The sequence below is a fragment of the Geospiza fortis genome, unplaced genomic scaffold (genome assembly GCF_000277835.1).
Source record: "Geospiza fortis unplaced genomic scaffold, GeoFor_1.0 scaffold219, whole genome shotgun sequence".
Lineage (NCBI taxonomy): Eukaryota > Metazoa > Chordata > Aves > Passeriformes > Thraupidae > Geospiza > Geospiza fortis.
The window spans coordinates 3,108,852-3,122,748 of NW_005054376.1; the positions used below are offsets into that span (position 1 = coordinate 3,108,852).

Consider the following 13,897-nt stretch of genomic DNA (forward strand, 5'->3'; position numbering starts at 1 on the left):
AGATCCTAGTGATGTAACTCTTGTAATAGGAAGAATGCTTTTTAATTTTTTTCCCCAAGCTGTTTTCTCTCAGTCTTGTTGTCTGTAGCTTAGTGGAACTGTGCCACTTTGTGTATCAGAATTCATATCAATACCTATGGCTCTCTTCAGGAGCTCTGCTAAAAGATATTTGCGCAAAATCAAGCTTCCTTCTTTCTGTACTAACCACTTTGAAATTGTAAAATACCAATTTATTTTCCCAAAAATTGAATTTATTTTCAATTATGTCTTCCTGCTACGTTTCTTCCACACGCTTTCACTGTGGAGGATGAAGTGTTTTGTGTTATGGCATTGTTTTTAATTTTCCTCAAGGGACTTTAACACCCTTCAGATACACATTGTGATATCTAGCACTGTAGTGTATAATCATAAAATGTGCGTTCACATAGGCCCACATAAAAATAAGAGAAGGATGTCATGATGTGGGTTTTCCAGGGAACCTGTAGGCACTGCACTCTCAAGTGCTGCTGAAATCCCTGGGGGAAGTGGTTGCTTGGCTACCTTTACCCTCCCTGCATGTTGTACGATCAGGGTGACCATATGTGACATACCTGGATCAGGTGGCTTTTTCTGATGTGGGTACACCGGTGTTTTATGTTATTCTGATGTGGGTATGTACTGGTTTATGTTATTTAGCGTCTGAAAGTTGGGGGGTAATGAAGGCATGCATTAACAGCTTGACACTTTATGTACTGCTGTTCTTGGGTGGTGGTGTGCTAATGAGGGTTTCTTTTACTCTTTCCATCAGGTGATTAACAAATGCAGTAATGAAGGTCAGTATTTTTTTTCCTTCCATTCCTCAGTATTGTGAATCTTGGGAGCATATTTCTTAATTCTGCTTGAACTCTATCCCCTTTCTTTTCTCTTCAGCTTCCTACTTCTTCCTCTCTGCAATATATTTTTTAAAAATTCTCTAGCTGATTTCTCTTCAGTTTATTTTCATTAACATTTATATTGGAGCCCAAAGCCTTTCTGTGTTTCTCTTTGTTTTCTTGCTATGTACATGCTGAAAAAAATCTATTTCTGTTATCTTGTGTAAATGGTCAACATCAAGCATTTCACTTGATCAGAGTAAGTGGCTTCTGAAAGGAGTTCAGTCTAGACAGTCTGTTCTTGCACATCTTTGTTCTGGCTTCAGATGTCATTCCCTTGCTGAAGGCAATCATCTCCACAGAATAATGTGGTAACTCCTTCAGCCTTCTGAACTCAGTAGAGGGATGTCTGTCTGTCTCTCATTCATTTCAGCAGCAAAATTTTCTGCTGTGGCTGGTTTTAGGTGCTTTCAGAAAATATCTGTGACCAGACATCCAGACTCACAATCCATGTAAAAATGAAGCATTGCACTGTAGGTCAGGTAATGTGTGCTTATTTGTCCTTGTACCCTATTCTAGTGGGAGCAGAGTGGCACAAGCATCTTCTGGTTAATACTTTATTGGTTTGCTCTGTTGACTTTGACAAAACCTGTATATTCAGGTTTTCTATGGTGGCTAGTAATTAGCTTCCCCTTTCTGGGCCTCTTTAAATAGTTACTCAGAGCAGAAGTTGGTGTATCTGGAGCAATTTTTTTTTTAGATAGAAGTTACCAGTTCCCCTTTCTATCTAGGATTAGATGGTTGGAAGCTTTGTCTTAAAATGAATTTACAGCTGGGATGTTTTTATTCCTTCAACACAACAAACTGTTGTTGCTTCAACTATTTTTGTATGGACACCGCCCATTTCTAGCTGTACCTTTCAAATTATTTTTCTAGGGAAGAAAGAGCTAGTGAATTTATTTTTGCCTGAACTAGGGCGCCTAGCGACAGAAGCAAATCTTTGCTGCGCTCTGCACCTGGAGGTAAGATTCTTACTAGGAGGAGAAAATTGGATATATTTGTGCAAAAGTTTGTGTAGTTAGATAAAAATATGTGAAATTATATTATTGATTTATTTCCCTTCATTTTCTACCCCTTCTCTTGTGGGGGGGGTGAAAGGCCTTGAGAACCCTCAACTCTATACTTGACAGTCTCCCACGGGAGGAGAGAAAGAAGTTCCCTCTCTCTGAGGAGATATGCGCACTCACGTAAGTGATTTTCCCCTCCAGTTTCTGTACCTCAATACCCTCTTCTCTGCATTAGAAGTTAGTTATTTCCATTTTAACTTGTGGCATTATGCTGTTTCAGGAAAGATCTTGCAAAAACTATACTGGAGGTTGGTGGTAAGTTCTCCAGCTTTACCTCATCCGCTTGCTTATTATGGATGAATTTAGGTTTTTGTCAAAAGTTGATTTTTAGGGAAGCAAGTCAAATGTGCTTTAACAAAATATAAATTAAAAAATGTTAAATACAGCAATGCATTAGCTCTTTCTGGTTGATATTAGTAATGCATATTGACTAATCAGGCAGGCTAAACTGATTTATGTAGAAAAGTAATTAGATCAGCTTTATGTATGTGTTTACAGAATATGCTGGCTGTTAGTCTTAAAAAAATTAAATTTGAATTGCTTTGCCATGATGTGGACAAAACTTAGTTAACAAGGTTAGTGGCCTCTTGAGTGAAGCCTTTTTTTGTTTTCTCCTAAGAAAAGCACCTTCTAGAGTATTGCCACGGTATATGGAATGTGGCCTAATCCTGGTGCATTAGTGATGAGTCTCTGCTCACATCCGCTTCCTGAGCCCCAAGCACATCTCCTGCTCGTGTGCTGTGGTTTGCAGTGCTCCATATCTCTGTCTCACTGAGCTGGAGGAGCTGAGGCTGCCTGAGCCAACACTTGGCTGTTAGCCTCCCTTGTTCTCCTAGGGGAAACTGAGGCTGGAGGATGGGTGTGACTGTGCAGTATAAAATGGCAGGAGTAGCAATGCTATAACCCTCTGATGTGCCAGAGGGATGATATTTATCCTGTGCTTATGATTACCTGGCAGATTATGACCTTCAGGTTGGCCTTTCAGAAGCACTTTGTAGGTTAATCATAAAAAAATGGAGGGATGACCTTGTTCACCACTGGTTTGAAGATAAATATCTTGCTGAAGCTTTCAAAGAGATCAAGGATCGAGAATTTGAGACGGTGAGGGTCCTTATTTTGAAAACAACATACTTGACAAGTGTGTATAGGGGCTAGTTTTGGTTGAGTTAAGCCAGAGTGTCCTTGCACGAAGTTCCTACAAAACTGATTTTATAAATGCACTGATTTATAAAAGTTATTTGTGGATGGCATGTTTTACCTTTTTTTTTTCTTATTAATATGGCAAATATTAAATGAGACATTGTTAAAATAGCTCCCACTTTTAAGTTATTTTACCTATAAAAAAGTAAAATAAAAAAATATAAATAGTGCATCAATAAGTTAATTTACAGGCTTTATATTTGAGTTTTTACTGGTCTTAAGTTGAGTCTAACCTTTTGTAGTAAATTGAAGGTTTCTTCCCAGTGGTCTTTGGTGTTCCACAGCTTACAGCTTTTAACTGGGCAGTAGGGGTTACGCAGCAAATATTATTCCAAACAATAGAATAACTTTGAAAAGGAGAAATAGCCTGATTTTAAAAAAATGTGTCATTTGTCTTGAAGGACTGCAGAAAATTTCTTAATCTCCTAAATGAAAGGCTTGGAGAGAAAAGAAGGTAAGCTGGGAACCAACAGAATAAATTGGTGCCATCATTACTGCAGAGGGAATAAATGGAATTGTGAAAAGGGTTGGCTTAAACATAAAAAAATATTTTACATCACATGTAAAATTAAGCTGTTTTTTTCAGAAGGAAATTTTCTGGATTTTTATGGTGATTCTTTTGAAAACAAAATCAATTAAGATAACACACCACTACTAAAATACTGTATTCTCTAGCTTATCCAAGCTTAATTTACCTCTACAAAATTTGAAATTATTCTTTAAACAATGAGATTGGTTACTAATCTTATTAAAAATAAAATAATTGAAGTCAGACTCTAATGTTGAATGCATCATGTGAAGTCTGCTTCTCTTCCAGGGTCTACTCATTTCCTTGCATATCTGCTTTTGCTGACCTGAATGAGGTAATAGCTCTTAAAGCTCTGGCACCTTCCCTACAGTGTTTTATGACTGCTGAAATGTTGCTTTCTGTGGTAAATTTTTGAGGGTTTTTTTTCCCCTGACTCTTTTTCATTGAAGAGCTCAATTCTTGGAGGGTAGGGTGTAACCTTCTGCTCCAGCTGGAAAGTTTGCTTGTTTGTCACTTAGTTCCCAACTTCTGCTGCTGACTTTGCTGTTGTATCAGCCAAGTGATAGAGGCAATGCTTCTCTTCGTGGTGATGATAGAAGAGAGTTCTAAAACAGAAACAGGAGGACAGGACAACACTGAGTCCTCTGGCAGAGCTGTTTCCAGACTGCCAGAAAACAAGATTAGCCTGATGCCTCTGGAGAAGAGTTGCAGATCCTGCAATTTGCTTTGCTGGTCTTCAGCTGAATAAACTGTGGCACCATTCCTGACAGTCATATTGAATCGAACCCATGTAGATGGAAGCTGATTCCACAGTTTCTGGTTATTTCAAGTGCTCAGAAACAGAGCTTCCACAGCTTCTTTCCTGGCACAATCATGGGAGCATTTGTGCATTTCTGCTCCCGTGGCTGAAGCAGAGCTACACCTGACATGGGTGTGGTTGGGTGAGCAGTGGGCTGGCACCCCACAGTGTGATCTGAACTCATGTTTCTGCAAGGTGTATGGATGTTTATGTAGGGTAATGCCTTCCAGTTTTCTCTCACTGAAGAAAACTGTGACTGATACAGCAGTTGTGGGGCTTTGAGGCGAAACAGCAGTGCTGCTCTTCCTCCCCAGGCGAAGAAGCCATCGGATGAGAAACTGGAGGAGTTTTGGATTGACTTCAACACTGGCAGCCAGAGTGTGACTTTCTATGTGGATTGTGATGAGGTAACAGCAAAGCCCAGGTGGCCTTGTGTTCGCCTAAGACAGTGGGCACTCCCTCAGCCCTTCTGACACGATGGCTTTGGTTTTCAAAGGGAGCTCTTTGGGACTCTGTGAGGCTGTCAAAAGAAAATGTCAACACTTACAGTGTGAAGGGTAAGATTTTTCCCAACAACATTATCCTGTTTGGCTGGGGGTCCATGAGACACACGGAGGACACCTGAAACCCCACCATCACCAAGGTGTTCCTGCCTATTCTCCTCCCTCTCTGCCTTGTCCTTTGGTCATCCTGCACTAGCTCTGCTTGTTGGACAGTGTGGACCCATTCTGCACAATAACCCCCCCTCCCTACCCAAACAGGACACCTTGAGGTGTCAGTTTGTTGGTGTCCTGGGGAATAGCATAACCAAGACTCAAAGGGAAAGAAACGAGCTAACAGAGTAACTGGAAATACACAGCCAGGATGTAAAAGGCTGTTTTTAAAATCCCAAACAATTACTCAGACATCTTGGGATTAACAGAAAAATGTCTTGATCTAAAACAAATGTAATTGATTGTTTGTTTTGGTTTTTTTACACAGAGAAGGATAGAAAAAAGATTGTTAAAATTTTTGTGAAGATACCCACTGCTATTAACAAAACAGAAGCAGTAAAATTCAAACTGGTTTTCAGTGATAAGTTTGAAATATTAGATGTACTTAGAAAAGTCCTGGGAGATGAAAGACTAATGGTAAGCTCTAATATGGTTTTTTTTCTTTATTATGTTTTACACTGGACAAAACCATTCAGGTTTGTGGGATTTGTGTTTTGTGATTTCTTTATTTTCTCTGTGTCTCTTTACTATATATTTGCCTTCCCACTGTGGATTTATGACACTCTACATAGGTGTTCTAAGCTTTGGCCTGGAAGAGAAATTAAGTGTTTTAGGAAAGAAGTTTCAAGATACTCAAACTTATGGTTTAAAGGCTGGAAGGTGAAAATTATTTGTTAATTAATTCCTTGTGTTATAACTTTTCCTGAATTTCTGAAGTAGAAAATAAAACCTATGTCATTTAATTACATAACTTTAAATATAGACGTGCTCTTATATATGGCTCCAAGTGTTACATTGCACAGGATGAGCAAATTGTTACACAGAAACCTGGAGGTGTGCTGAAAAAACTCTTAGACTGACTTTGTAGACAGGAGTTCAAGACAAAGAATAGAGTACTTTTAAACCTCAAGGTTTTTTATTAGCGAATGTAAAAACATAAATTATGTATGATTTTTTCTTTTTTCCCCCAAGTGTTAATATAGTTAATTTTTGATTTGTAATTCATTCACAGTCTGTGGTGTTTGCAGAAAAGCTTACATGACAGTAAATAAGCATAATATAGTGGCTGTCATTTGCCCTTAAAGGAGCTAAGATATTTCTAAATGATCAACTCATTAGTATCCACTAATTTGCTGGCAATTAGCAACTGTTAGTTTTGTGTTAAGTAGCTGACTTTACTAGATAAAGACTACTCTTTGTAAGACCACTTTCACATGAGATTAATTCATACCAACAGATATTTGAGTCTGAAGATGAGATTGTCCATTCTGGGAAGGAAGCCATGCAGAATGAAGCAGGTTAATTTTTTGGGGGGTGTTTTTTCTTTAAATTTAAATATCTGTTTTCATATTTTCATTTTCACTTGTAGTCCACAGCTTACAGTTAACTTCACTAAAAAAAAAAAAAAAAAGAAACGGAAAAAAAAAACCAAGCCATGCCCAAGCTCAGTCTTCTACTGCTCCTGCCTTGTTAGCTTGGTAGCTCTGCTTGTGGCAGATGCTGAGTCCCTCTAGCCCAGGGAGTGAGGGCTGGGCACCATGGCCATGTGCTGCTGGGGTTGCACGAGCAGGGGAATGCTCATGGAGGCAGGATCTGTGCGCTGGCAGGTGGCCTGCCAAGGCACATTTCAGCTGCTGGCTGACCCCTGATGTGCAGAAATGTTTCTCCATCTGCAGGTGTGGTGGGATGCACCCTCCTGTCCTCCGCTCTGGCTTGCCTGATGCCTGGTTTCTGGTTTGGCCATGGCATGGGGTGGCCTCTGGCCTCCTGAAAGCACAGGTTCTCTGATGGGCCAGTGCTTGCACCTTGGCACTTAACAAGCTCTCCTCTGCGCAGTGGGGTGCACATGGTGGGACAGCCTCCACTAAAGCTTCCTGTAGAGAGGCAACTTCTGTTTTTTCTGAACAAGGTGATGTTCAGTGAATGATGTGCTCCAGTTCCCTGTCCCCAAGTGCAGTGGATGATGCCTTGGAGATGCCTGGAGCTGTCATGGAAGAACATCTGGGGGAGCAGAAGTGCTCACCTGCTGCAATCCCTATTTGTGGGTAAAGATGAGCAGCAGCCAAGCTCCTCTGCAGGAGGTGGCCTGCTGCTGTAAATACCTTGTGCCCCAGGGCTATATCTGTGTGTGCCCCAGTTACAAAAGTAGCTGCCTTAAGGCAGAACAGACCCTTAGCTGCACCTGGAATAGCATTTATTTACATATTCTCACCACCCTGCAGCCAATGCTTTGTGTTTCTTTGGACTGGGCACATTAAGTTTTCCATCATCAAATGATGGTGTTCCTGTGCTGCTGCCAGTGAACATCTTCTGCAAGGCATCTTCTTCCGGGATCATTTGAAAGAGTTTTATTATGTTCTAAATTCAGGAGTTGTTGAGGTAACTTGGAGTCTGAAGTAGATTTCTGTGTCTGACCCAAAGGAAGGTCTAAGCCCAGCACGTCTCAAGAAAAAGAGAGAGTAACTCCTTTCTTTCCTTCTCATGAAATTCTTCTGTAAGTCCCTACAAACTGGAGCTCACAGCCTTAAGGAAAAGCTGCTTATAGCAAAAAAAGCAGGAGGTGTGTGTGACCAAAATTGGTCTTAAATAGGAAAAGCATCCTCAGCTCAACTTTGGTATCAAATTTTTTGGAAGGTGGGTTTTTTTTGGGGTTTGTTTTTTTTTTTTTTTTTATGGTGATCTTTTAACTTTGAAGGCTGGAATTTGCTCTTGCTCCAAAACTGGCTATGTTTCAGGTTTTAGGATCCACACAAAATGTAATCACTCTTTCTTGGTGTAACTTACTTGACAGATATTTCCAAGTCTTCTAAGGGTCTGAAATCACAGCTCTTCCTACTGCTGTCACCCACTGTCTTGAAAAGAAGTGAAGGTTGATGAGGTCTTAGGATAGCTGTCACATTCTTTCTGAGAAAATTAAAAAGAAATTTTTAATTTCTTCTAAGTTCCTGTACATTTCAGATTTCTCCATACTTGAAAGAGCCACTTCCACCTCTAAATACCTAGGGCAGTAACTTCTTCAGTAGTTCTTTCCCATTTTCCTCCAGTTACAGCCTAAAATAAGCTAGAATGGGAGTCCTCCAGCTTGTGGAGATGCAGATGAGCTAGGAGTTCTTTTATCAGTGCCCACCATGGAGCACAGAGAGGTGCAATCTGGGTGCTGCTACTTGAAGCAGGCAAGGTGGGCGCTGCTACTTGAAGCAGAAGGTAGTTAATCTGCAGTGAAACAAATTTTGCAGTATCTGATAGAGATTCAGTGGAGGAAAACATAGATGGTGGAAGATCCCCCTACTTTAGTCAGACACAAAGGCTTGTTCCATGTCCTCCAGAGCTTAGGAGTCAATGTAACAATGTAAGTAGTAAGATGATAAACTTGCATATATTCATCCAGTATTGATGAGCCTGTATGTTGTTTATTTAGCATTGCAATTCTTCCCTGGGTACTTTGAAGACACTTGGGTTTGTTCTGTTAAATGTGAGCTTAAGATGTGCCTAGAAGGTTGTACTGCTGCAATTTATGCATGCCTGTGTGGGAATGGAAAGAAGGAGTAGTGAGTGTGTTCAATTGCTGCAATGGCGTTCTCCCCCGGTTGCTGTTCTGCAGAAACACCTGTGTCCTCTAAGGCACAGAGGAGGAAAGATCCTTCAAACTCTGAAAATGTGGAGACTCAAAAAGACAACTCAGCCTCTCAGCACAGACAGCAGCTAACAGGGACTGCAGCAGTAAGTGTTTGGTGTATGATGGAACAGTCCTTGTGCCCCTTTTCCCTTCTTCCAGTCTGCTTTTTTTACAGGTGTGACTAAAACCTTCTTTCAAAAACTGGTTTGTGTCTATTCAAGTCAAATACTTATCTCCAGAGCTGCGATTTTGGCAAATTATTAAAAAAAAAAAAAGAAAAAAAAAGCTTCCTCTTGTAAGAGGACAGTGGGATGCTTTTAGTGAGAAACCCATAATATCACCTACATGCAGCTTAAAAGGTTTTGTGTGTGGGCAGTGGCAGACCTGCCATGCAGCACTTGCCACAGGCTACAGCTAAAAAAATCTCTTTGTAGAAACCCCCACTTCTTTATTGATCATATGCATGTTTTGTTCATGGTTTCATGTCTCCAAGCAGAATATGGTCAACTCTGGTGTTGCCATGGTTACAGAGAGCCAGCAGACTGACCTGGAAGATGCTAACCAAGGTCAGGCATGGCTCCCTTCAGTACCTTAAGTCTGACCCAATTAAATGTCACCCAGGTGACATGCTGAAGGCTATGATTTTGTGGGTCTTACAGCAAAAAATAGATTAAGTTTCATAGTAGCTTCAGAGGGTAAAACTACAGTTTCCTTGCTTTCTTCAGAAAAAAACTCCAAAACTCCATCTTCAGGGATGAAAGCTAAGCCTAGGTGAGTGTTTCACTGATAGAAAGTTCCAAAGTGAGTTTTTTGTGGCTCTTTTGTGTGTGTGTGGTTGGTTTTTCCCCCCTGCGGTTTTAATGCACATAACTTTGAGGTTATTCCATCAGTTATTAAACTGAAGATTCTGTTTTGCCACCTGGACATCAAGGCTGTTTGCCTGGAGTTACAATGCCTTTGAGCTGCTGAACAGTTTGGTTACAAGATGGGCAGCTGCTTTGGTGTGACTTTTTTCTTGTCATGGATTTAGTCCAAATGCAAGGTGAGCCCACAGCTGATTTACAGACAGTTAAACCTCAGCTGTGAAACCTGGGCTTGCCCAGTGTGGGATTGTTCCTCATGAGCACCATGACTTAGTGAAAAAATGATGTGAATTTGAATTCACCCTGGCTTGAATTCACCTTTTATCCCAGACCTTTGCAGGACAGAATTTCTTGTAGTTAAGGAGCTGCACTTCTGTAGAGTATTGATTACCTTTCTTCCCTATACATTAAACTGTTGCTTTGGTGCTAATTGGTCCAACTCCGGGGTTTTTTCCCCCCCACTTAGTACTTCACAAACATTTTGGTCTTTAGATGAGCAGCTCCTTTACATGTCCTCTTGTCCCCAGTGAGAAGCCCCTAGAAGAAGAACCCATGGATGAGCAGGTACCAAAGGTATGTGTGCCTTGGGGGTCCCCCTAAGAGTCTCTTCCCTACCCTGTATCTCTTCTTTCTGGTGGAGCTGCAGAAGAAAACTGGGATGGGTTGACCCACCCATGCCTTTGAGCATGTCCTGAGCCCCCAGAGTGTCACACCTGATGTGCTGTGCCATTTAGCACCAGGAGTGAGCTGCAGAGGCACAGCTACCAGCCTCATCCTAGAGGGGCCCAGCCAAGTGATTCAAGCTCGCTGGAGTTTATTCAGCACATCCACAGCCCCAAAGCAATGTGCAGTGCCTGTGTCCAGGAGTGCAGGGGTGTGTGGGACATACTTGTGTGTCACAAGTTTTGCACACCCTCCTCAAGAGGGAATTTTTGCTTCCCAAATGGAGGCAAGCCTTGGAAGTCTACAGATGTGTTTATTCAGTTTTGTATCTGGGCTCTAATGACTCTCCTATGTAGGAGCTTGCAACTTGGGTAAATTACCAAGTAACTGAGAGTCATTTGTAGTTGCACTTTGAAAGTTCTATTGGTGTGTCCATGTACTAAAACAAATAAGTAAATGCACTATGTGAGAAAAATTAAATTCCCAAAGCAATATTTTTGAGTTTGGGTACTTATATAAGAAATCACATTTTAGACTTGTTCTTGAGTTTACATTTCCAGGTGCTAGTTACAATTTTTTTTAATAATTTTTACTGTCAGTTCAGTTTTGCAGCACTTGCCCACTCTACAGTGAATTCGAAGGTTTTGAGCTACTTTCTCTCCCCCACCCTCTTGAACCCCTAGTTTCAGCTCTGTGAATCTCATACTTTGTGGTAGGAAAGTACCACAGGCAACAGTTGCACCTGGAAAATTGTTGTAGAGAGAGGAGGGAAGTTTCCTAGGACACCTTTTCTCGCTTTTTCTCGCAGGCTCTAGAACCAGAACATGACTTTGGGTATTGTTGTTCTAGATCCTGCAACTCTCTCCTTTTCCAAGGGACGTTACCAGCAAAAAGAGAAACAGGAAATCGAGTTTGACCAAGAAGAGGGCTGAAGGCAGGTATGACACACAAGCCCTGTGCCCGTGCAGGGACTGGTGGACCAAATCATTTTAGACCTTTTCTAGCACTCGGGGAGGAAGTGTCCCCATGGGGGTGGCCTGACTGTACCTAGAGCAGGCAAAAAAAAGAAAAAAAGAGGCTATGAAGGGTCAAAACTTGTCTCTGTAGGACCCTTTGGGTGCCCAAAGTGATAAAGATCTCAGATGCTAACCCTAGCCTGCCAAAAATGCCCTCTACCCCTGTGATACTATGTTGTGGCATGTTGGCTTTTTACTTGCCCGACCATAATCCTCCAGTGAGCTGAGTTCTGAACACCACCTTCTTTCACAAATATTTAAGTAATATTGTGCCAGTTCCTTGGCATCATGTTTCCTAGGGTTTCAGGATGGCTTCTCTCTCAATTTGTCCCTTTCCCTTGCACCCCCACGTCTATCTGTTTGCATTTGAGGCTGGGGGCACTGCAGGAAGAAGCACTTGGGGCTTTGGGGGCTCTATGCAACCTGTAGCACTAAAAGTCTGCCTTGTTGACCCCTCCTCCTACACTCTGCCAAGTGTTGTGTTCAAGTTAACGCCTGCTGCTGAGCCGGAGGGCAAATGAGCTGTGTAGGAGGATCTCTGCTCCTGTTCTGGGGCTTCCATGGGAGTCCTGCTTCAGCCAGCAGTCTCTCAGCTCAAAAAAACTCCCAAAACCCCAAGTGCTTAGATGATTTTTGACTGACTGTAGATCAGAATAGGAAAACTTGAAGCAGGGCTTCATAAGTTTTTTGTTTTGTGTATTTTAAGACAATTTGATGCAGCAAATACCGGTTTTAAAACAGGAGTAGCAGTCTAGAAGTTAGGGATGAAGAACTTAGGTTGGTCATTCTGCTCCCTCTAGTGTTTCATCTGGAAAGGAGTGTTTCCTTCCTTCGGGAGGCTTTGGTGAGGATCTCAGCTCTTTAGCCCTCCCATTCTTTTACCAGTAAAAAGGAGATGTACTGTATATCGAGCAGCTGTTACAGTATTTTTTTGAAATAGTTATGATTTAGAGAGAGCTATAGAACTACAGTTAAGTTTAAATATTGGAGGGTGTGAAAACAAGATCTAGGTGTACACAGAGAAGAGATTAGAGAACAAATATTAAATACTAGAATTTTCAAAAGATAATTAAAAGGAATTTTTTAAATGCTTCTGATGTTATATTTCCACTCATTACTTCTTCCTACCATGTACTACTATGGGTGATGTGAGAACAAAATATCCTCTAAGTAAACAGGGATAGGTTAATTTCTAAGTTTTGAATATTTCTTAAAACAATTACTATTTTAAAAAGTGAGAATCAAGACAGACAGCAAAAAGACTAAGTAGAAAAGGAGCAAGTATTTTTAGAAGCTTAGAAAACAGTATTTTTAGGCATATCAGGTATCTGAGGAGAGGGGCTCAGAAAGAAACCGTGTTATTACCTCCCTATTCTTAATGGAATTCTACAGGGTGATTCTTCACTATTGTACATCACTGCCATATTTATGATGTCTTGCAGGAAGGAAGTCTATGACTTTGAAAACTCAGACTCCTCAAGTCGTGAAAAGGTAAACTTGAGACAGAAACTCAGCACCTAATGGTTTAGTAACTTGAAGCAGGGGACATAATTTCTTGCAGAAATTCTGTAAGGATGGACATGCTGTTATAGCAAGACAGACAACTGGGAACCTGAGATTTTTGTTTTCTTTGTGTGGTGAAATGGATTTTTTTTGAGTGGCAGGAATACTCATCACTACATGAGTTTTGTGGTGGATAATGCAAGATAACACCAACAGACATTTGAGCTGCTGCTTCAGTGAGGCTGTGGGATGTCTCTGTGGTTGAAGGCCAACCTCTGTGCTTTACTGAATATCAAGATCAGATTGCTGAGCATTCACTTTGTCCTCCTAGGCTAAATAGAAGAGACTGAAATCCCCTTCAAGCTGTGCTTTGCAAGCTGGGAATCCCTGGTTAAAACTCAGTCCTCGCAAAATTTTGTTGAGAATTCTGCTTGACTTACATTTGCAGGCTCTCAAAAAAAAAAAAAAAAAAAAAAAAGGGAATAAAGATGAATGAATCACTTTGACTGCTTTGAAACTTTGCCCAGTGCAGGCTTTCCCAGGAAGCTGTGAACTTGCTCCTGACAGATTCCATCAAGGTGGCTGTGCTGGACGAACCTTTTGGCTTTCAGCCTCTTCCCTGATGTGGGAGCTGTTGCTGGTGCTGCTAACTGTGAGGCAATGGGTGCTCAATGGAACAACCCAAATTTCTCTATTATAAACTGGACATGGTCCGATCCTAGCTACTGCCACTGGGTGTCAGCATAAATCCCTGCTCCATGGCACCCAGCCCCGGCCCCAGCAGCTGTCCCAGGGCTGTCCAGGGGCCCTACACCATGCTTACAGTGCTGCCGTCAGCACTGCTATTGATTTAAATGACATGTTTTGTGATGTTGGTGCTTAAAATGAGCATTATTCATAAACCAAGGAAAAGAGAAAGGAACTCTGTTAAAGGCTCAGCTGTTTGTCTTTTATAATTTATGACACTGTTTCATTCAACAAATCCCATTCCGTTAAAAAGTGACATTTCTGAGCAGG

The 13,897-nt window shown here is 41.2% G+C and overlaps 1 protein-coding gene across 1 annotated transcript in view; it reads left to right on the forward strand.

Annotated features, from left to right (window-relative positions):
- Positions 1–13,897, forward strand: part of SYCP2L (synaptonemal complex protein 2 like) — a 28,268-nt gene that overhangs the window by 4,153 nt on the left and 10,218 nt on the right. Inside the window, exons 6-22 of the mRNA XM_031060232.1 lie at positions 788–812; positions 1,788–1,873; positions 2,010–2,098; positions 2,199–2,233; positions 2,937–3,079; positions 3,580–3,632; positions 3,996–4,047; positions 4,827–4,913; positions 5,003–5,063; positions 5,488–5,636; positions 6,457–6,517; positions 8,821–8,939; positions 9,329–9,401; positions 9,561–9,606; positions 10,226–10,271; positions 11,211–11,299; positions 12,820–12,868. Coding sequence (XP_030916092.1) covers positions 788–812; positions 1,788–1,873; positions 2,010–2,098; positions 2,199–2,233; positions 2,937–3,079; positions 3,580–3,632; positions 3,996–4,047; positions 4,827–4,913; positions 5,003–5,063; positions 5,488–5,636; positions 6,457–6,517; positions 8,821–8,939; positions 9,329–9,401; positions 9,561–9,606; positions 10,226–10,271; positions 11,211–11,299; positions 12,820–12,868 — 1,263 coding nt within the window. The remainder of the gene's footprint in view (positions 1–787; positions 813–1,787; positions 1,874–2,009; positions 2,099–2,198; positions 2,234–2,936; positions 3,080–3,579; positions 3,633–3,995; positions 4,048–4,826; positions 4,914–5,002; positions 5,064–5,487; positions 5,637–6,456; positions 6,518–8,820; positions 8,940–9,328; positions 9,402–9,560; positions 9,607–10,225; positions 10,272–11,210; positions 11,300–12,819; positions 12,869–13,897) is intronic.